Consider the following 23,758-nt stretch of genomic DNA (forward strand, 5'->3'; position numbering starts at 1 on the left):
CTGTCCCTGTCTGGCTACCCCCAACTGGGCTTCCAAGACATCTCGTATCTGAATCTTTGTCTCAGGGCCAGCTGCCGACGTCACTCAAGCCAAGCAGAGAAAAAAAGGAGAAAGCTGGCCATTGGGGGCCACGTCACTGTATAGCCTGGATGGACGTGGTGCAGGGGAGGGGAGCCTGGCTCACGCAGGCTGGCCAGTGGAGTGTGTGGCCCAGCAGCAGAGTCTCCAGGGAGGGAAGCTGCCCAAATTGGTATTGGCAAAAGATTCTATTCTGGGTAGCCCATCCAGATGACAGCAGGACCTGGGGACAGGGAATCAGGGTCCGGCCCTGGGAAAGGCAACTGGCCAGCCCTGGGCAGCTGGGCCAAAGCTTGAGGACCTCAGGTGCAGCCTCGGTGCGCATCCCAGCTGAGGCAGAGGCCCGGAAGTGTTGATACAGCACACCTTGTGGGTCAGAGGCAAGGCTAGCGCTGGGTAGAGATGGGATTCTTAGGCTTGGGGCCCACAGGACAGCTGACCCACCCAAGACCCCAACCCCAGGAGTCAGCATGAATTGTCTCAGGCAAAGGGCAGGTGAGTTCGGGGCGGAAACGTCTCACCTGGACGAGGATAAGCAAGACTAGGGCTTGCACCCAGACCTCCGTGCCCTCCCCCTCCCCACCAGCAGCCCACTGCTGTGCAATCCATCACATCTGGCTTGGGCCCTAAATATGTCTCCCTTCGTCCTCTCTCCCTCCTCTCTCTCCATCTCCACTGCCACCTCTCCGGTCCCAGCTGCTGCCACCGCTCTCTCACCCAGGCTGGAGTAGGCTCTGAGCTGGTCTCCTCTCTCCAGCCCTTGCCCTTCTGTCCTCTGCTGCACAGAGCAGCCAGAAGGGACTGCCAATGGATCGGGTCTTCTGAAGCCTTTGGTGGCCTCCAACTTCCAAGGCTCCTTTGCTCCTTGCATCCTGCACCTTCTTGCCCTGGGACCCTTAGAGGCCCTGAACCAGTCCCCACTGGACCCAACATTCCCTTGTCCCTCAGTGACATCCTGCTGCCTTTCAGATCTCCAAACAGACATCGCTTTCTGAGAAGAAACTTCCATGAAGCTCCATTCAGAGAACCATTCCGTTACTGAAGGCGTCCTGACCGCCACGAGGGCACAGAGAGCCAAAGGAAGCAACACATAAGGAACAGTTAAGAGATCTGGAGGACAGATGGAGGGGCTTCCGCATTTACCTAAGAGATGTTCCAGAGGAAGAACAGGAGGAAACAACAGTGGAGAAGCGATAGGTAATGGGACAACCACTGAGAATTTTCGAGAGCTAAAGACAGACTGTGATTTGAGATGGCAGGTCAAAAATGCACTCCAAGAAGAGACAACATAAATTAAGATAAATCTGTATGTGGCTCTATGTTAATTAAACCACAGAATATGGGGGCACCTGGGTGGCTCAGTCAGTGAAGCGTCTACCTTCAGCTCAGGTCACAATCTCAGGGTCCTGGGATCAAGCTCCGCATCGGGCTCTCTGCTCAGCGGGAGCCTACTCCCCCCACCCCGCCTGTCTCTCTGCCTACTTGTGATCTCTCTCTCTGTCAAATAAATAAATTAAATCTAAAAAAAAGAAAAAGAAAGGAAGGAAGGAAGGAAGGAAGGAAGGAAGGAAGGAAGAAAGAAAGAAAGAAAGAAAGAAAGAAAGAAAGGAAGGAAGGGAAGGGCAAGTCACCAAAGAAAAAAAACCCAAATGTCCAACAAACCCATTAATCCTTCTCACTAGTAATCAGGGAAATTGCAAAATAAAACAGTGAGATACCATTTTACATTCATGTAAGCAGAAGTTAATGTCTGGTAACACCGTTATTGGTGGAGATGTAGAAAAATGAAACTCATACACATGGGCAGGAAAAGTGTCAGTTGGTATTAGCTCGTGGAAACCACACCGAAGATGTTCATAGACTTGGCCTCACCTATTCCATTTACTATCCTAAGTAAATATCCTAGAGAGAAATCTCAGCAGGTGCCCTCCAGAACACATTTATGTTTATTGCAACATTGTTTAAATCAGAAGAAAAAAGCAGACACAAAGTAATGTGTACAACTGAGTGTATACAAACAAACCAAGATAGAATGTATATTGGAAAACTATCTAGCCATGGAAATGAACAAGAGCTTCCCCTATCATTATACACATAGTGTCCATTTGTATAAATCTCAAAAATCATTAATGGTGAGCAAAATAATAAGTTGCATAAGTATACATACAGTACCATACCACTAACCTAGAACGCTTTTAGGTTCGATATTTTTGGCCTAGTTTACTAAGATATAATTTACATCCAGTGAAATTTACTCTTTTTGGCATACAGTTCCGTAAGTTGCAACAAAAGCATACTGTATGTGATCACCCTCACAATCAAGATATAGAACTGTTCCATCCCCTCCCCAAATTCCTCAGTGCCTCTCTGTGGGTGCCAAATCCTGTCCCCTCACCCCCAACTCCCATAATCATACTCTACGTAGCCTTTTGGGTCTGACTTCATTCACCATCCGTAATGTGTCTGAGATTCATCTATGTTATTGTGTATCAACAGTTTTTGTTGCTAAATAGTATTCCCCTTACGGATGTACCAATGTAATCATCCATTCAACAGTTACAGTGCAATGGGATTGTTTCCAATATGGGCAACTGTGACTAACCCTTCTGTAAACATTTGTGAACTGGTTTTTGTGCAAATGTAAGTTTTCCTTTCTCCTGGATAAATACCCAGGAGTGGACTTGCTGGACCATCTGGTGAGTGTATATTTAGTTTTATAAGAAACCAGAGAACCAGGGTGCATGGGTGGCTCAGTCAGTTGGGTGGCTGCCTCCAGCTCAGGTCATGATCCCACGGTCCTGAGATCGAGTCCCACATCGGGCTCTCTGCTCAGTGGGGAGCCTGCATCCCCCCCCCTCTCTCTGTCTGCCTCTCTGCCTACTTGTGATCTCTCTCTCCCTCTGTCAAATAAATAGATAAAATCTTTAAAAAAAAAAAAAAAAGATGTGTCTATCAGCCTGTGCAAGGGACTAGAGGCCATGAGAGCGTATGTGGGAGGGAAGGAGGTATTCTCGATGGGGGATAGAGGGTGGGGCTGTGAGTGGCGGTTGATGGGACCACCGGAGGGAGAAGAGACCAGACCACAGTGAGTGCTGAATGCCTCATGCACAGCTTAGTTGCAAACAACAGTGTCCCCTCTGGTCCCAGAGAAAAGGAATTTATTTTTAAATCTTGAGGAACCTGTCACAGCCAAGAGGAGCCTAAGAAGACATGACATGACAGTGAAATGTCATGTGGTATCAGGGATGGGATCTGGGGAGAGAAAAAGGATATTAGGTAAAACCTAGGGAAATCTAGGGGTACCTGGCTGGCAAGGTCGGTGGAGTGTGCAACCTTTGGTCTCAGGCTTGTGAACTCAAGTCCAACAATGGGTGTAGAGATTAATTAAAAAAAAAAAAACAACCCTAGGGAAATCTGAATGAAGCATGGACTTTAGTTAACGGTAACATATTGTAACAATATCCTGCGTGCAGGATACTCGGGAATCCATGTACTGCCCTCCCAAGTTTCCTATGATTTCAAAACTGTTCTAAAATCGCCACTCTGGAAAACAGCATGGAGGTTCCTCAAAAAGTTGAAAATAGAGCTACACTACAACCCAGCAATCGTACTACTGGGTATTTACCCTAAGGATACAAACGTAGTGATCCGAAGGGGCACGTGCACTGGAATGTGTATAGCAGCGATGTCCACCATAGCCAAACTATGGAAAGACCTAGATGTCCATCCACAGATGATGGATAAAGAAGAGGTGGTGTATATACACAATGGAATACTATGCAGCCATCAAAAGAAATGAAATCTTGCCATTTGCGACGACGTGGATGGCACTAGAGGGTATCATGCTGAGTGAAATAAGTCAGTCGGAGAAAGGCAATTATCATCTGAGCTCTCTGATATGAGGAATTTGAGAGCCAGGCTGGGGGACGATGGGAGGAAGGGAAGGAAAATATGAAACAAGATGGGACCAGGGAGGGAGACAAAGTATAAGAGACTCTGAATCTCAGGAAACAAACTGAGGGTTGCTGGGGGGAGGGGGGCGGGATGGGGTGGCTGGGGATGGACATTGGGGAGGGTCTGTGCCATGGTGAGTGCTGTGAAGTGTGTAAGCCTGACGATTCACACACCTGAACCCCTGGGACAAATAATACATTATATGTTAATTTAAGAATTAACGAATTGAATTTAATTTTTAAATGTTCTAAAATGAAGAGTATGCTCTTAAACGGGATGAAGGAGATCCAAAGGTACAAACTTCGAGTTATAAGATAAATCACTAGTTGAAGACGGAAGTTACCGCTGCTGAGTGATACACAGGGAAGTTAACAGCCAATCCTACGAGCTCTGATCACAAGGGAAAAGACATTCTTTTTCCTTTTCTATTTTTTGTATCTATAGGAGATGAGGCATGTTAACTCAACGTAGAGGCAATCATTTCACAATGTGTGTAAGTCAAGTTATTACACTGTACGCCTTAAACATATATACCTTTGGGGGTGCCTGGGTGGCTCAGTGGGTTAAAGTCTCTACCTTCGGCTCAGGTCATGATCCCAGGGTCCTGGGATGGAGCCCCGCATCAGGCTCTCTGCTCAGCGGGAAGCCTGCTTCCCCCTCTCTCTCTGCCTGCCTCTGCCTACTTGTGATCTCTGTCAAATAAATAAGTAAAATCTTTAAAAAAAAAAAAATATATATGTGTATATATATATATATATATATATATTTACCTTTTTACGTCAACTATATCTCAATAAAACTGGGGTGGTGGGGTGCCCGGGTGGCTCAGTCGGTTGAGCACCCAAGTCTTGATCTCAGCTCAGATCTTGATCTCAGGGTCGTGAGTTCAAGCCCTGTACTGAGCTCCACATTGGACATAGCATCTACTCAAAAAAAAAAAAAGAAAGAAAGAAAGAAAAGAAAAGAAAAGAAAAGAAAAGAAAAGAAAAAACCTTCAGTGGAAAAGAGCACATTTTTGAAATATTGAGTAAGTTTCATAGAACTAAACACACATAACACACACGTGGTTACATGTAAAATTGTGGAAATCCAAGTAAGCTGAGTGGGTTGCGTCAGTTTCCTGGGTGTGAGATTGTACTGTTGTTTGTACAAGATGTGACACTTGGTGGAAACTGGGTGGAGAGTACAGGGGGCCTCCCCATATTATTTATTTCTTTCTTTTCTTCTTTTTTTGTTGTTGTTGTTGTTTTTTAAGATTTATTTATTTATTTTGGAAAGAGAGAGAATGAGCACGGTGGGGAGGGGCAGAGGGAGAAGGAGAGAGAATTCCAAGCAGACCTCCCGCTGAGCTTGGAGCCCAAACCAGGGCTCGATCTCACACCCCCAAGATCATGACCTGAGCCAAAACCAAGAGTTCCCACTTAACTGAATGAGCCCCCTAGGAACCCCCTCCCCATATTATTTCTTACAACTGTATCTGCATCTACAATTCTGTCAAGATAAAAAAACTTCATTTAAAAAGATTAAGAACAGGGTCCCCTGGGGCGCCGGGATGGCTCAGCGGGTTAAAGCCTCTGCCTTCGGCTCAGGTCATGATCCCAGGGTCCTGGGATCAAGCCCCACATCGGGCTCTCTGCTCCGCAGGGAGCCTGCTTCCTCCTCTCTCTCTGCCTGCCTCTCTGCCTAATTGCGATTTCTATCAAATGAATAAATAAAATCTTTAAAAAAAAAAAAAGAAGAAGAAGAACAGGGGCCCCTGACTGGTTTTGGCTGGTAGAGCATGTGACTACTGATCCTGGGGCTGTGAGTTCAAGCCCCAGAGGCGATGCGGAAATGACTTAAAAATAAAATCTTCAAAAAAAAAAGAAAGAAAGAAAAATTAAGAATGGACTCTTTGGGGGAGCTGGAGAAACAGGGTCTAGGCTGAACTCACAGACCCTACCATGGGGCAGCAATTCTGCAAACCACAACTTTTCCTAGGGACCTCACCTTACCAAGTGGCAAGTGATTCCAAAAATGACTGCATAGGGGCACCTGGGTGGCTCAGTCAGTTAAGTTTCCGACTCTTGGTTTGGGCTCAGGTCATGACCTCAGGGTCGTGGGATTGAGCCCCAGGTCGGGCTTTGCACTCAGCACAGGGTCCGTTTGGGATCCTCTCTCTCCTTCTCCCTCTGACCCTCTCCCCAGCTCGCCCGCTAAATAAACAGATAGATGGATAAAATCTTTTTTAAAAAATGACTTCACTAAGAATTCCATCTAACTTGCCCCTCAAGGTGATTTTGTCATTCCTTCACCAAGAGGGGAAGCCTACGACACCCCCCCGCCGTCTTGACTCAAGACAGGTTGTGCCTGTTTTGACCAAGAGAGATACCATGAAAGTGACGCCATGTGACATCTAAGGTTTAAAAAAAAAGGCCCTATGTTTTCTCCCTGACTCTCGTGGAACTCTGCCTCTGGAGATGCTCCCTCTGGGGGTCCAGCCTCCATGCTGAGAAACCCAGGCCATGCACAGGAGAGCTCCCGTGCACAATCCCAGCTCAGCCCATCCAAGCACTAGCCATGTGAGGGCACAACCCTCCAGATGATTCCAGCCCCCAAGCCCTCAAGTCACTCCCAGGATCCAAGTTCTCCAGGGGAAGTCCAGCTCAGTGCCTTGGAGGCCAAGGCTAACCGCCCCCACGTGCCCCGTCTGCATTCCCAACCTGCGGGATTCGTGAGCTCATCACAAACTGTTGTTATGTTCTGCCAAGGGTAGGCTGCATGTCACACAGCAGTAGTCCCCAGGAGGAATCCTGCCACCTTCCTCTGCTGGGCTTCTGAACCCAAATCTGACCCCGTCTTCCGCTGGTCTGATATGCCCGCACCACAGCCAAGAGGGAGGTCTGGAAGCTTCTAGAACATGGGAAATCATCCAAATGTACACTGGGTGGCCACCACGGAGAGATGACCACTAGCTCCAGCCAAGGGAGCTAGTGGCTTCAGCTCCTTGTGGGGGCTAAGGGCTTCTAGCCAGTGACAGAAATTACCTCACCCGTCCCCCGGAACTTCTACAAGACTCTGGATCCGGCCACGTTGCTCAGGTGCTGACTTTGCTCTTCTGCAAAGGCAGTGGCTCTCCAACTCGAGACTATGTCAGCGTCTCCTGGAGGGCTTGTTCCAGAGACCTGAGAGTCCCACCTTCAGAGTTTCTGACTAAGCAGGTCCAAGATGGGGCCTGAGAGTTTGCATTTCTAACAAGTACCCAGGTGTTGGTATTCTTGCTCAGATGGAATTTGAGAGGTGGGTGTGGAGGCTTGGGGGTGGCGGTTTTCGACCCTGGGGGCACATTGATAATCACAGGGAAACTGGGGGGGGGGGGGTGTCCGATCCCACTCCAGATCAATAGAACCAAAGCAGCCTGAGTGAGCACGTCTCGGCCTGTGGAGAGGGGCCAGAACCTTCTCTGAAGACGGTGGACATTATAGGGGCCCATCTTCTGGAGAGGAGGTGGGTTCTTAAGTTTAGGAACTCGAGGCAAAGGCCATGCTAGGCCCCAGCCAGGCAGACTGAGAAGTCCTGCCTACCTTTGAGCATCGCTTTCTTGGGTCCAGAGACTCCAGACTTAAGTGGAAAAGGGGTTCCTGGCACACACACTCCCACACCCCATCCCACCACAGCCAGGTGTTTAAGGCCTGGGGGTCGATAAAGAACAGAGGCCCAGGCTCGTTGAAGCAGGAGATGGCCTGGGCCTGGGTATTTCTACCTCCCATGATTCTGACACCAAACACAGCCTAAGAGCCACTGAGCTAGAAAAGCCCCATCCAAGAAAATATAATGCAAGCCATATGGTCTTTGGAAGTTTTTAAAAAATGAAAAAGGATGGATGAAATCAATTTAATGATACATTTTACTTAACCCAATATCTAAAATATTATTATTTCAACATGCAATCGATATTAAAAAATTGAGATATTCTGCATTCTTTTTTTAATGCCAAGTCTTGGAAAGCCAGGGTATACTTTATTTTATTGTACATCACCATTTGGATGCTTAACTTTCACCTACAATTCTTGATCTAGGTTTTAGATTTCACAGATTTCCATACCAAGTTGTTTCATAGTCGTATGATCAATGTGTCCCGGTTTACCCCACGTCCTGAAATCCTCTTCAGTCCCCGAGAAAAGAGGACAGTTAAGCACGCTATTCCAAACACACTTGAACTTTTTTGTTTTTAATGTTTATTTATTTAAGTCATCTCTACACACAACATGGAGCTCGAAATCATGACCCCAAGATCAAGAGTTGCACGCTCTCCCCACTGAGCCAGCCAGGAGCCCCTTGAACATTTTCTAATAACAGAATCGAGTAGCAGTTTTTTAATTTAAATTAAAATGAACTGAAATTAAGACATCAGAGTCTCATGGCACTAGCCACATTTCAACTGCCCAATAGCCATATGTGGTTAATGGCTACCATATTGAAAATTGTTCTAGAAACCAGGAAGCATTTCCCTTTTACATAAGACCAGCTGTGGAGGATCTGAGATTGGTTTTCTTAAGAGAACTGTGGTTTCCTCCTGGGCCTTAAAGGACATTAGGCAGAATTGTTACAGGAGGATAGGGTCGCAGAGTAGAATAGCTACCCTGGGAACAAGAGGTAGATAGAATGGACATTAGGACCTTCAGGACAGGGGAGTCATGCTCTGACATGGGGTCATGGTGGCCATAGTGGAGAAGGATGATGGATTAGAGATATATGGTCTCTAATATCATTAGGACTTGGTGATTGTTCAGATATAGGGGTTGGGGTGGGGGTGGGGAGGCACCCAGGTGGCTCACCGGTTAAGCGTTCCACTCTGATTTTGGCTCTGGTCATGATCACAGCATCATGAATTGGAGCCCCAGGTCAGGCGTCCATGCTAGAGTCTGCTTAAGTTTCTCCCTCTCCTTCTCCGTCTGCTCCACCCCACCTTAAAAAAAAATCTATCTGTCTATAGGGTTGGGGGAACAGGAAGCGAGAGATAACAATCTAGGACAATTGCACAATCAACTTCCTCCATTCCCCACCCCCAAGTTGATCCCAGGGTGTTCCAGTTACCGACTGCGGCTTACCAAGCCATCTCGAAGTGAGTGGCTTAAGGCAACAACATGGATTTCATTATTGCCTCTCAGAGTTGCAGAGGCTGGGCTTAGCAGGATGGTTCTTGCCTTGGTGGGGCGGAGGGGAGGTGTCTCATGCATTTGCGTTGTACAAATTTTTCCTCACCCATCTGGTAGGGATGCTGGTGGCCAGCTGAACCTCGGTGGGGCCGTTGGCCAGAGTAGTGCTATGGGTCAAATTGTGTCTCATGTCCCCAAAGTTCCAATGTCAAAGTCTTCAACCCCAGGACCTCAGAATGTGACCGTATTTGGAAGGGTGACTTGGAAGGGTGATCACCTTGAAAGGGTGATTAAGTGGGGTCTTTAGCGGGGGCCCTAATCAATATAACAGGCATCCTTATAAAAAGAGGAGATGAGGGCACCAGATACACAGAAAGAGGAAGACCATGTGAAGACACAGGGAGAGGACAGACACTGACAAGCCAAGGAGAGAAGCTTCAGAAGGAACCAAACTTGCCGACAACTTAATCTCGGCCTTTGAGCCTTCAGGCTGTGAGACAATACGTTTTTGCTGTGTAAGCCCCACCCCAGTCTGTGGTGGTTTGGTACACAGGCCTAACCAACCAATACCAACGCCTACCTGTGGTCTGTGTGGCCCGTGCTTCCACAGAGCATGGCAGAATGGTTCCAAGGGAGACCATCCCCAAGAGGACAAGGGGCAAAAAGTTTCACCTGTGAGGACCTGGTTTCAGAAGACACAGTCCTGCTCAATTTCAAGGGGAGAGAACATAGACTCACCTCCTGATTGGCATGTTGCCAGAAGAACATGGAGGATGGAAGACCATACTGCTGCCATCTTGGAAAACAGGGTGCCACACCAGGTTGGTAACTTGAGAAAACAGGTCTGGTGTCCTTCACCAAGACAGGGATTCCAGGAGGAAGAGGAGAAAGGGAAGGTCAAAGGTGGGTCAGACAATTCGGTCAGGTTCAAACAGGTTGGGTTGGCAGAGCCTGTCAACATTCAGAAGGGGGTAGCCAACCGCTAGGAAGCCAGATGCATCAATCAGGGCCTCTGGAACATATTTTTACGGGGGACTGTCAATCTGGGGACCATCAACGTATCAAAGTCAGAGACTAAGTCCACCCAGAGTGAGAGAAGATGAGGGTTGAATTATCTATTGCTATATAATGAACCACTCCAAATCTTAGTGGCTAAAAACGACTATTTGTTATTTTTCTACAGGTTGGCTGGCTAATTGCTCTTCTGGTCAGCCAGCTTACTCAGGACATCGCATTCATCTGGACAGCGAGCAGGAAGGTCCAAGAAGGACATGTCAGGTAGTTGAGGCCAGCTGTAGGCCGGGAAGAGCTGGCCTACACTCAGGCCCTTCCTTCCCTGTGGTCTTTCATCCAGACTTCTCCACAGCACAGTGGTCTCAGGGCAGCGTTCCAAGAGGGCGAGTCCCACTGTATAGGACTTATCAAGCACATTGGCCGAAAAGGTCCTAGAGCCAAACCCAGAGTCAATGCAGAACGACTTACCGGAAGGCATGATTCACTGGCAGCCATTTTGGTATAAATCCTCTATGGGAAGGAACATCAAGGGGGCCTCCATTCATTGTAGGGTTGGGCAGAGAAGAAACCACAGCTGGCAAGTGGAAGAACCAGAGGGGCACCAGAAGGGCACAGCGTTAAGGAATCAAGGGAGAGGAGTGAACTCCATGACGTCAAGAGTGCCTTGTCTCACCCTAGTCCCAGACTGAAAACATGCCCTGGACTTGGCAGCCCACAGGACAGTCTCTCTAACACCTCAACGCTGATTTCTGCAGTCATCTCCCCAAAACTAGAATCACAAATACAGCTGAACAGAAGCAATTCTGCAAGGCAAAGCCATACCATCAAAATTGCAAACGTTATGATGGTCTGGCTTGACCAGAAAAAACGGAGAATTGTCAACTGCTTCTGAGTAAGACTTTGCTTGCTTTCCTCTGTTGGTGGTTTTGTGGGGTTTTTGTTTTTTTTGTTTTTTTGTTTTGTTTTTTAATAGAATGTGATGCCTTCAAGCAGGATTCCCTTCCCCTGTTCTACTCAGGACTGTCTGATACCCAACTGGTTCACACATCCCTATTACTTGCCTGGGCCCTGAACGCACATTTCTGTTTGGGCCTTGTAGACCCCTAGACTCCCAAAGAATAGGTTTTGCATTTGTGCACTCCATGAATATTGAAACGCCTGTGTCTCACAGGACAGCCACATCACAAGCAGTGGGAATTCAGCAGAGAACAGATAAAAGTCAATGCCTTCATGGAGGTGAGATTCTGCAAGAGGGAGAGACAAACCAACAAAAAACAAAAAAAAAAGTAAATATATTCTTTATTATAGGGTGATAAATTCTTCAGTGAAAACAAAGCGGGAAGGGGATCAGCCGGCTGGAGGAGCTACCAGATTGCAGGTTTCACACCCCTTTGTGGAAGAGGGAGCCTCATATGTTGCTACCTATCAGAGGCCAGCTTGGAGAGAGCATGTGGGAGGGCATCGCTGGAGTTTTCCCCCAGAAAGAGCCTTGACGGCCTGCCCCAGCAGGTCAGCGTGACCCACCCTGTCCCCAGGTCACTCTGCCAACGGGAGAAGCACCGGCAACTTTAACCTAGACCATCTCCAACCAGCCGGCCACGACGGGGATGCGTCGCAGGCCACGGTCACCGCACAGGGGCCCCGGGGTGGGAATGACCCCTCGGACTGTGGCAGACTGCTCACTAATTCGGCCGTCACGGTCCCCGTCACCCGCTCCCGCGCGGGCCCCACAGCCGCCTCATTAGATCCGCACCCATGACCCCTCTCGACCGGACTCCTGGAGACGACGCCTGCCTTATCTCTCGCCTCTCCTCCCTCCCATTTTCCGCTCCAGCAAAGCCAAACAGCGCCCGGCGGGGGCTTTCACGCTTCCGTGCTCCGGACACGCTGTTCCTTCTGCCTGGAAGGCCTCGGGCCGCGCCCCGCCCCCCTCCGGGGCGAGCTCCCATCCACCCCTCAGCGCCCACCGGGAGGACCCTTCCTCCGGGAACTCCCCCGTCCCCCCGCCAGACGCCGTCGGCCCCACCTCTGTCCGCGGCCCCAGAGTCTGCGCGGCTTCCGCGCGCTCTGACCACCGGTTCTCCACATCTCGCCCCTCCCCGACCCGGGCCTCCTCCCCCGGCGCGGGAGCTGCGCACCCCGGAGCGCACGGCCCCGATCTCCGGGGGAGAGCTCGCAGCGAGCTAGGCCCAAGCCGGCCCCCCGGCGCACCGCCGCACCCGCACCCCCTGCTCCCCCGGGCCCCGCAGGCGCGCGCGGTCCCGCCTTCCCCCCGCGCCCGGCCGGCCCCACGCGCGGCCGCCGAGCCCCCGCAGCCCCGGCCGCGCGCGACTACAAGTCCCGGCAGGCCCCGCGGCGGCCGCGCATGCGCAGCCTGCCGGCGTTTGAGTGGCAAGTTGTTTGTTACAGCGAACACCAGCTGCTCCCCGCGCCGGGCGCCGCGCGCCGCCGCTCCGCCAGCGCTGCCGCCCTCGCCCGCCGCCCGCCCGCCGCCCGCCCGCCGCCCGCGGCCCCTCGCGGCTCGGCGGGCCTCCCCTTTGTCCGCCCCGGGGCCGCCCGGCGCCGAGCTCCCGGTCCTCCCCTGGGCCGGCCGGCCGGGCGCGCAGGGGGCGGGGGCCGCGGCTCGCCCCCCGCCGATGAGCCGCCGCGGAGCGCGGGCGGACGATGGAACTCCACATCCTGGAGCACCGGCTGCAAGTTGCCAGCGTCGCCAAGGAGAGCATCCCGCTCTTCACCTACGGCCTCATCAAACTTGCCTTCCTGTCCTCCAAGACCAGGTGAGCGCGCGGGGACGCGGCGCCGGCCGGGCGCAGACAAAGGGGCGCACCCGGGCGGCCGCCGAGCCGCGGAAAACAACTTCGAGCCCCGGGGAGCGCCCCCGCCCCGCCGCCCGCCTGCTGTCGGCGAAGCCGCCGGGCCTGCCCTCGAGCGGGGTCTCTGCACCCCGAGCCGACCCCCCCGCGGTGCACCTCCGCCGCTGTCTCCCCCCCCCCGCACCTCCATCTCGGTCCCCTCCCTCCCATCCCCTCCCCGAGATCCGGAGGGCCGGGGAGGCTGCAGGGACGAGCCCGGGAATGAATGAACGAACGAACGAATGAATGAAAAACAGGTGTGGGGACGCGACCGTGGCAAACACAAACTAACACCCCCATCCCCCAAGGCCTCGGCTGGGCCGGCCCCGGCGCCGGGGCCGGGGGAGGGATTCTGCTGAGCGCGGCTACCCAGAGCAGAAAATCATAAAATCATTAGTGGGTGTTTATCTCGAGGTGCCTGCGAGGGTTGCGGACGGCGCGGGGGGCCGGGGGAGGGCCCGGGAGGGGCTGCGGGAGAGGGTCGCGGTGCTGCTTTCTCCTCCAGGTCCGGGAAGGTGGGGAGGGGGGGGTGTTGCCGAACCGTGGAAGGGGGAGGAGCAGGCGTGTTTATGGCTCAGCCTCGAGGCTGGGCTTGGATGCTGCAGGGGGAAAATAGTTGAAGGCCTTGGGAGATTGGGGAAGCAGCAACCACCTTTAAAACAAACCAAGTTGGATTTTCCCACTGCCAGGGCAGGCTCTGACTTTGTGAGCCCCGGTGGATGCCTGGGGTGGGGTGTGTTTTTTTAAGGAGCCCAGAGGAGTGTGAGCCGGAGCTGGCTGCTGTAACTTAAATCCCTTGTTTGTACATCATTGCATTGTGACCAGTCAAAGGGTGAAGTTGTTGCTGGTTGAGTTTTTCAGGGGTCGGGGCGGAGGTGGTGCTCCCTGGCTGCAAAATGAATGAATATATTCCAGGTCAAGGTTAAGGTTGAAATGACGGCCCCCTAAGCCTCCCCTCTTGGGCTCAGCGCTCAGGGAAGCTCTGGGGATGCAGGGAAATGATTCGGTCCCAGCCTCTTATCTGCCTGTTAAAGTTCTTGCCTGGAAATCTCACTTTGATGTGTGTGTCTGAGCGGACAGCTCAGTCCCGCCATTGTTTGCAAGAAGGAGCGAGAGCCGCTGGTGGCATCTTGTTTACTTTCTTCTCGGGCTGCTCGGTGGGGTATGGAGGGTTGAAACCCTCTCCTTCCCTGAGCCCTGGCTCCTTTGATTGCAAAGGTAATTATTAAACAGGTCATTTGAAAACAAAAGCCGGCAGCTCAAATTCTGAACCTTTCCCTCCCCCCTTCCCCCTCCCCCCCCACACCCACCCCCCGTTGACACCCCCCCATCCCACCTCTACCTGCCCTCGGCCCACCACCCCCTAGCCTGTCTTGAGCTTCCAAGGTTGGAGGTAAGAGAAACCGGCCTTGTTTTTCCAACCGTTGGCCCTCGGCCCCAGGCAGCCCCCTGGCTGATTTGTCGGCTACCATTCAAACAGAGATGATGACTCAGGCTGCGGCTGAGCAGGGCCTGGGTGGGTGCTGGGAGGAGGGGGCATCTGGGGGCTTCTTAGAAAGGCAGCAAAGAGCCACTCCCTCTGCCCCTCAACCTTTGTATAGGGACTGGCCCTCTTCCAGCCTCCACCCCAGGGCCCAGTTTAGGAGACTGACATGACAGATAGACATGGGGGGTGTCGGGGGCCGGGGGGAGGAGAGTGGTGAGTCCCTGCTGACCTTCTTGACCGCAGGAAACCTACCCCTCATTGAGTTCCCCTTTCTCTCTCCCCTGCTGGAGGCCACGGGTCTGTGGCCCAGGTGTCCAGTCCAAGCTCAAGATGACTCAGAGGTCAAAGGTCACCTCCTTGTCTCCAGGGTCTGGCTCTGGAAGGTGCTGAGCACATTTGTCAGACAGCTGAAGGCCTGCCTCCCCTGCACTCCAGGCCGGGCCGCTGGCCTCAGGTTGTGGCCAGCCCCGCACTGCCTGCGTGACTGTGGCAGCGTCCCTTTCCTCCGGGCCCTCACTCTGTCCCCCTGCAATGAAGACCCCCCTCCCGGACCCGATCTCACAGGGCTGCCGTGTGTAGCATGCGGTGCTTGTGGACGCTGGCTTTTTAGCGAGGGGTAGTCGAGTGTGAATGTACTCCTGGAGCATTCTGAACCATCCTCCAGGGCGAACTTTTGCTCCTGTTTGGTTCTCCCACCAGTGCTGACCCCCTCCCCAATGGTGGCCCAAAGCCCTGTTACTTTTCCCACCCCACCCCCTACCTAAGTTTAGCTCAGGCTAGCCCAGGTGCCAGTGCATCTCTCTCACACACACACACACACACACACACACACACCCTTCAGTGTCCCCGTGCTGCTGGGTCACAAGTTTTCAGCCATGTCCTGTAGGGTCGCATCCTTGGCGTGGCCTCTGAGGCCCGGTGGAATCTAGACCCGGAATTCTCATCGTTAGCCACTCAAGGCAGAGACTCTGGTGAGCCACAGTTTACTTAACCTTCCCTTCACACCCCTGCGCTTTTAGACTTCTGATTCTTCCTGGAAGCGGGTCCCTCTCCCAGTCAGTTTCTCTTCACCCCTCAAGATCTAGTGATATCACCCCTGAACCTTGCCAGAACCCCCTGCCCTTTGCTTCGCCCCCAGCAGACTGAATCACTTTTTCCTTCTTGTTTCTGCCTGGGTGGAGCCTTGGGGAAGGACGAGGCATTGGAAGGCACTCCGTCTGTGTGAGAGTGCAGCCGAGTCTGAGGCATGCTAAGATGCCCCTCAGCTGGGGTAGCAGACAGGTCTGGGGGATTGCAATTGCCTGAGGGAGCCTCGGAGGCTTCCTGGAGGGGGCGGCACTGGATCTTAGGGCTTTAAAATAGGAATTAGCTAGGTGGGAAAGGGGACCCTGCTCCTAGATCCCACATACACCGCCGCACAGCTCTGTGAACTGGGTTTAATACCCATTTGCAAAGAAGGAGGTTGGGGCTCAAAGGTGAAATGACTTGCTCAAGGTCACGCGGTGAGCGGGAGAGGCGAGGTTTTTGAATCCGCATCTTCTGGCTTCAGTCAGAGATTTGCTACTACAGGTTCAAACGACACCCGTATTCAACAGTCCGTCCTGCTCTTCTGTGGGCAGCACACAGTTCTAAAGGCCTCGGGGACACAGACCGGAGGCTACAGGCTTTGTGTGTCCTTTCTGCCCTGCCTCTGTGGACCTTTTCTCTCCAGGAACCCTTGGCCCATCTCGCCTACCGGCTCTGTTTTGTACTGCCTCGCCGCCCCGCTCAGATGCTCCCCCCGCCAGAACCTCTCATCGCTGCTCAGCTGTCTGTCACAGCATACTGTCGGCCTCTCGTTGTCCCACCCAGGTGGGAAGACTTACCCCCCGGAAGCTTTCTGAGCATTGTTTTACCCACTGCTTACGCCCATGCCCAGCCAGCCCCAGAGAGAAGCGGGCCACCCGTTGATTTCACCATCTCCCACAAAGAGGTAAAGGTGCCGGGTTTGGAGAAGGAAAGTGGCTTGCTCAAGGTCACCCAGCTGGGAAGAGAGAGAATTGGGATTTGAACCAGGTCCTTTCTCCGCCGCGCTTAGCACACTGCTTTGTCGGTACTTAGTAACCGCCCGTTTGATAGATGTCCGACTCGTGCGGGGAGTGACCCAGATTTCAGCCAGGGCCTCCTGTGAGCGCCCTGGGGGCTGGAAGAGGCACGGTGGGCAGCAGCGCACCTGGAGAAGCTGGGCCCGGCGGCCCTGCCTCTGCCCCAGGTTCAGCGCAGCATTTGGGTATAGCCGGACCCGTGGAGGCCACTCATTCTAGGCACAAAGCCGGAGAGCAAGACCATGGGTGAACAAAATCAAGGCCGCCCACAGACCCTGTCCTCCGCCCTTGTGATAGCCTGAGGTTCTGTAGCCTGGCTGAGGGCCCCCCCACAGCCCGCCCCACCTCTGGCTCTCCAGCCTCACCTCTCCCGGCTCCTAGCCACACAGACTGTCTCACCTGCCCGCACACACATGGACACACAGACGTACACATACACACACACACTATGGAGTCCGCAACCTCAAGCCTTTGTTCTGGCTGCCTGGAATGTTACCCTTTGCCCTGCTCCCTTTATCTGCCTGCTCATTCTTTTGGATTCCGTTTCACCTCCTCCAGGAAGTCTTCCCTGAGTGCACAGGCTGAGCTCAGACTCTTCCTCCTGTCTGATGGGCTTAATCTCAAGCAGAGGAGATGGGACCAACCCCGGGATATCAGCAGGATGCTTTGGGTTGCAAATACCAAATACCCTTCACTTTGCGGGCTAAGTTTGATAGGTTTGTGTGATAAGAGGCTGTGAGTCAGGTGCTCTAAGTGTGGTAACCTAAAGGCTTGATGATGTCCTCAAGGACCCAGGGCTTCCTGTCTGTGTTTGGCCATCCTTGGCATGGCAGCGTGGCTCCCTCTGGAGTGGCCCCGGGCCGCTGTAAGCTTTATTGGCCGTGGGGCGGAAACCCAGTGTTGCGAAAGGCTCCCTGCCTCCAGAGTGTCTCAGACTCTCCAGGAGCACACCCCACTCCTGCCCAGACTTCGCCTCATTGAGCAGAACCAGGTCACATGGACAGGCCTGCACCAATCCCTGGCTCAGGGAATGAGACCATCACAGACCAATCAGGACCCCCCACTGCGGGGGGCGGGGGGGGGGCTGCTGCCTGGGGGCTGGGGGTGGGCAGGGGCAGGAAGAAGCTCCTGCTGCTCTTGTGGGACTCAGAGTCACTCCCTGCAGCCGTCCAAGGCGAAACTGGAGCACGCTGGCCACGGATAGTAAGTGTATAGTAACAATGAGGCCAGCGCCAAGCTGGAGGTGGGATGTTCCCATTTTACAGATAAGGAGAGCGAGGAACTTGAGTGCCCCGGGGCACACAGAAGTGGCAGAGCTGGGATTTGAACCCAGGAATTAAGGCGGTAAGACCTGTCCTGGTGGGCACCTGGGCAGCTCAGATGGTTAAGCGTCTGCCTTCTGTTCAGGTCATGATCTCAGGGTCCTGGGATGGAGCCCCGCATCTGCCCCCTTGCCCATCGGGGAGCCTGCTTCCCTGTCTGCCTCTCACCCTGCTTGTGCTCTCTCTGTCTCTTTCTCTCCCAAATGAATAAAGATCATCTTAAACAAACAAAAACAAACAAAAAAAACTGTCCCAGGGACCACTCAGCCAAGCATAGGAGCCCACCGGCTTGGTTGCCCCATCCCCAGAGCACATAGCAGAGGTATTGCTGAGAGCTCATCTGTCACCATAAAGGGGGACGGGGCAAGGTCATTATCCCAGAGTCTGTTCAGGTTTCAGGAACCTGCTACACACTTTTTTTTTTCTTTTTGCCAGTAAAATGCTATTATCTTTAAAATCCACTTTTTCGGTGAGTATGAGGTATACGCATGCCCACAGAGACCCGCACCGCCTACCTGGGCCAGACCCACAGCCTGCTTGGTCCCTGGTGCCTCGTGGCCCGCGGTCGGGCGGGTGTGCGTGTTGTCGCCTGCGGGAAATCTTGCAGCAAGTCTCAGAGAGCACTCAAGACTTTAGATCCGTTTATGGGGGGGAAAAGCTCAGAATCGCAAACAGTCCATCCAAAGTCCATTGGTTTCCTGAGTGCACGGGGCTGAGCCCCACCCCCCACCCAGCTTGCACCCGGCTTGATCGCAGTTTTAGGGAAAGGTGCGGGCCAGTGGCCACGGTGAGAGGGCCCAGCACCCAGGCCCTGGGGCAGAATCCTGGCGCCGCCCTGTGTGACCTCGGGCCAGCCGCTTGGCTTAGCTGGGCTGTCACTTCCTTACCTCTGAAGCAGAGATAACGATCGCGCCCGCTGCCTGGCCTCTTGCGAGGACTTCGTGAGACGGACAAGCACTTCCACAGAGCCTGGTGCACTCTCGGCCCCGCCCAGCGCTCGCGGAGAGCAGGGGCCCTGGTTAGGCTGGCCAAGGCCAGGGCCAAGTCGGAAAAGCCCAGGGTTAGGAGGCTTTATGGCTCCGCACCCCCATCCGATTCTAGCGGATTCATTCACTGCCCTCCAGGAACCTATCTGGGGACACAGGTCACTTGGGCCCCTGCAAGAGGCCTGCAAGCGAGTAAGGCTTCCCGGAGGAGGTGGCAGCGTGTGAGCCGGAATGGGAAGACGTCAGGAGGCGTTGGGGTTGGGGATGAAGGAAGACCGGTCCGGCGGGCAGCAGGAGTGGGTGCGCACAGTTGGGGCGGGGGAGGGTGCAGGTGGAGAGCACCAGGCTGAGCCCCACTGTGAGCCCCGCTTGGGCTTGGCTGTCCACGCAGAAACCCTGCACGATGCACCTGCTCTAGGCCGGGCCCAGCGGGGAACACACACGGAGCCTCCATCCTGTGGGAAGGAAAGGTACGTTCCCCACCAGAGACAGAGGGTGAAGGCCCCAAAGACCCGGAGGAAAGGGACAGCTGGGCACGGCTTCCGCTCGCCCCACTAGAGTTTGGTGCTGGGGCGGATGACACGGTTTGCTCTGCTTTGCTCAGAGCCCTTCTCCGACTACCCCTGCTTCTCAGCGGGCGTTGTGAACATTCCTTAATCTGATTTCTTCTCTCCTCTCTGGCTCTGTCCCGTGTCCACACCGCGCATACCCGATTTTGTTAACTGTCCCCAACCCTTTGACACCCTTCTCTCCTAGAGCTAGGGCACCCCTACCTTTAAGTGGGGTCTGGATTAGGGACTTTCCTCCAACGAGCGGAAGGTGGCAGAGGTGATGGTGTAGGCCTCTGGGCGTAAGCGGATGGCTTCTGCCTGGCCGTATCTCCCTGTCTCTGTCTCCCTGTCTCTCTCGGATCTCTTGCTCCGTGGGGGCAGCTACCATATCGTGGGGACACAGAAGCAGCCGTGTGGAGAGGGATCGAGGCCTCCCACTGACAGCCAGCCTGTGCCCGAGCCACCTGGAAAACACACTGCTGCCCCGGGCAAGCCTTCCAGTGACCTCAGCCTTAGCCAGCACCTTGACCGTGACCTGGTAAGAGATCCTCAGCCACAGGTGCCCGGTGGAGCCGCGCCCAAATTCCTCAACCGTAGGAACTGTGAGAAAGAGAGAGAAGTTTGTTGTTCTTCCAAGCCATTGAGTTTTGGGGTGATTTGTTAGGCAATAGGTAACTACTACAGGGACCATATAACTTATCTTCCACACGGGGATACTCTTGAGAATAATAGGGAGCCCTAAAAATAATTATCCTGGACAACAGGGCAAACCGGAACGTATGATCAGTAGTCCGATCTGACAGCCCTCGCGGGTGCTCAGATGACTCATGGAGTTGGTTCAAGCATCCCCTTCCCCAGGAAGCCCCCCTGGGCTGGGTGTGTGGTTTCCTGGGATCACTTGGGCCGCAGGGTACAGGCTAGGAGGACTGGTCCCCTCTCTTCAGTCCACATGCGTGGCCAGGCCTTGGGACCAATGCTCTGTGGTACCGATGTGTCTCCCGTGGGACCAGAGTAGTCGTAAAGGACGGAACTGGTCTTTCCGGAGCCTGCATACGGCTAACAGGTTTTTTTCCTTATAACCTCTGCTACAAGGAGCCAGCCCCACCGGGGCCTGGAGCAGTCGGATTCTGGTTGTCCGGCAAGCAGACAGGCCCGGGGGAATGTCCAGCAGCTGACAGTACACTAGTTTTTGGAGGGTGTGTTTGCTGGGAGCGTGTTCAGTTAAACGTTTAAGGGGAAACTTACCTTTAGATGCCTTATGCCCCTTAAATAGACTCTCTTAGATGTGCTCCAACCTCTGAGATCTGTGCTTAAAGGCCTGGGGTCTGTCTTGTCCACTCACGTGTCTGCCCGTGGAATTCACAGTAGCCCGAAGGTGACACCTCTTGTGTCCATCCACGGGCCAAATGTGGTACGTATGGTGGAATATTACTCGGCCTTCAGAAGGAAGCCGGTTCTGACCCCTGCTACGGCTCAGATGAACCCTGAGGACATTACACCCCGTGCAGGAAACCAGTCACAAAATGACAAAGACTTCATGATTCCACTTACATGGGATACTTTGAGTAGACACAGGGAGTAGGATGCCAGGGGGTCCGGGGGGGACTGAGTGGGGACGTTGTTGTTTGTGGCTACTTAAGTCTGTTCTGCAGAATGGAAAGAGTTCTGGAGATCAGCTGCACGACCGTGTGTGATACACGTAGCACTACTGAACTCTACCCTTAGAAATGGTCAAGATGGGGGCTCCTGGGTGGCCCAGTCGGTGAAGTGTCTGCTTTCGGCTCAGGTCACGATAGCTCAGAATCCTGGGATGGAGCTCTGGGTCGGGCTCCCTGCTCATCAGGGAGTCTGCTTCTCCCTCTCCCTCTACCCCCCCATTTGTGCTTTCACGCACTCTCTCTCTCTCAAATAAAAATAAAATCTTTTTTATTTTTAAATGGCTAAGATGGTTTTATATTATGTATGTTTTACCAAAAAAAAAAAAAAAAAAGGCTCTAGGAACTTAGAGAGCATGTGAAAACCAAAGGGCAGTGTGGCAGCCGGAGGGCGGTGAGCCGGGGCAGCCCACTTAGTCCTCACCACAGTCCACGTGTGTACAGCCACCGGCCCCATGTCTCTGGGGACACTGAGGCACCACACAGTTCGCTTCCTTTCCAAGATCCCAAAAACCAGTAAGGGAAGAGTCGGGTCTTTTTCATAACAGCTTTGTTGAGCTATAGCTCACGTACCGTACCACCGGCTCGCTTCACGTTTTCCTTCACATTGTGTCTGGTACATTCCCAGCGTTGTGCAGTCTAATTCCAGAACATGCTCATCACACGCAAAAATCCATACCCACTAAGCCGTCACCCCCGGCCCGTGCCAACACCAGGCTGCCTTCTGTCTCCGCGGATTTGCCTCTTCCGGACATTTCGTTTAAATGCAGGCTGACCATGTGGTTCTTCGTGTGACTGGCCTCTGTCACTTCCCGTCATGTTTCCAAGGTTCCTTCCAGCCGTGGCATGTGGCGGGACGCCGTTCCTTTTTACGACTGAGTAATACTCCCTTTCTGGCTCTGCTACCTTTTGTTCGTTCGTCCCCAGATGGTCTCTTGGATCGCGTCCACGTTTGAGCTCACGTGAGTCAGGCTGCCGGGGACATCTGTGTGCCCGCGTTGGTGTGGACGTGTGTGGTCGTCCCTCCTGGGTATGCGTACGCCGAGGAGTAGTGGTCACACGGGGTCCCGAGGTGGCTCTGTGTGTACGTTCTGAGGAAGCCCCGGGCTGCCCTCCCCCCCCCCGTCGTGCCACGCAACAGGGCGTTTCACATCCCTGAGGTGGAGGGACTTGAACCCGGCACCGTAGACTGCACCCCCACAGAGTCCCACACGACCACGTTACCTTAGTGCGGGGAGGAGCCCGGAGACCCTTTCTGGGCCACCCCAGTCTCAGGGACCTCCTGTTGGTTTGGGGGCAAAGAGGATTACGGGGAAGTGGTGGCCCACACAAGCACCCAGCCGGGGCAGGCCCTTCCAAGAGCCCTCCTGGTCCCGAGGGTCCCGAGCTTATGGGAGTTCGGCGTCACTGACACAGGCACACCCGTGAGTGGAGGTGAGGAAGCTCCTGTGTGGTCCCGGTGGCTCCTGGGCCCTCGGAGACGGCTCCCACTTGCCTGCTGCTCAGCGGCGGTCTTGAGCAGTGGGTGCCGGACTGGTGGGCTTCAGGAGGCGGCCACACCGGAGGCTCTGGTGAGGTGTCCGTGCAGGGAGGTGGGCTCCCTTGCCGACCTGAGCAGGGGGCTGCCCGGAGACGAGCAGGGAGGGAGCCGGGGAGAGGCCGCAGACGGGTCAGCCAGCCCTCTCTGCGCGGGCCTGCCGTGTCTTGGGCTCCAACGAGGGGCTCATGCTCGAGGTACAGTTCATTTTCCCTCCCAGGCTGGGTCTCCCCTGACACCAGCCCGGGGCCTCCTGCACGCTGCCCTGGACTTTCCCCTCCGCCCTCTGGGCCTCTGCCTTGCTCCGCCAGGCCCACCTTCCTTTTGACATCCTCCCTACCCCATCGCCGACTGCCTTTCTCGAGCCGGAAAGACGGGGTGGAAATTTGTTCTCAAAGTTCAGTCTTTTTTCCTTTGGGGCTCAAAATTCACTGAGGCAGTGACCGGTACAGGGAGCTTCATGACAAAGCTTAACCCCAGAGATCTTTCTAAAGAGCCTACTGTGCGCCATTTCCCCTCCCCCGTGGCTCTGTGGGAAGGAAGGGGAGCCCACCCCACTGCCCGGGACTCAGTGCCACGTCCCGGGTGACACAGCAGACACAGAGCACGGTGGGGTTCACGCCGGCTCCCCTGCTCGCGGCCGTCCTCTGCCAGGCCCCACTCCATGCCTCCCCCCTCCCCATTAACTCCTGACAGACCTTTCTCGGGGACATGCCTGCCACGGTCAGTCCAAGGCCACCGCTTACCCGCTGTGTGAACACCGGCAAGTTGTCAGCTACCTCACATGGGACTCAGTGTCCCCATCTTTAAAATGGGCGGCACGGCATCAGTCACTGGGTTGCGGTGAGGACGGCGGGGAAATTTCATGCCGAGGACTTAGGTGCCCAACCCGAGGCAAGCTGGTGGAACCGGGTGGATGTTTATGGAGGACCGAAGTGCCCGGGGCTGGACTGTCGGCGTCAGCAAGGGGGCGGCTGCCCAGATACCTGATCCCAAGGCCTGCAAGTATGTTGCCCACTCTGGGGCTAAGTGTGGCCCTTAGGGCCCCGGCCTCTGCACTCAGCCTCCCGAAGCCTCCCCCCTCCTTCTTTCTTGCTGCCC

The 23,758-nt window shown here is 54.0% G+C and overlaps 1 protein-coding gene across 1 annotated transcript in view; it reads left to right on the top strand.

Moving 5' to 3' along the window:
* The first annotated feature begins 12,780 nt into the window (after positions 1 to 12,780).
* Positions 12,781 to 23,758, top strand: part of CASTOR2 (cytosolic arginine sensor for mTORC1 subunit 2) — a 46,378-nt gene continuing 35,400 nt past the window's right edge. Inside the window, exon 1 of the mRNA XM_032872388.1 lies at positions 12,781 to 12,961. Within this exon, the coding sequence (XP_032728279.1) occupies positions 12,849 to 12,961 (113 nt within the window). The 5' untranslated portion in view covers positions 12,781 to 12,848. The remainder of the gene's footprint in view (positions 12,962 to 23,758) is intronic.

The sequence above is a fragment of the Lontra canadensis genome, unplaced genomic scaffold, assembly GCF_010015895.1.
Source record: "Lontra canadensis isolate GAN:19392208 unplaced genomic scaffold, GSC_riverotter_1.0 scaffold45, whole genome shotgun sequence".
NCBI lineage: Eukaryota > Metazoa > Chordata > Mammalia > Carnivora > Mustelidae > Lontra > Lontra canadensis.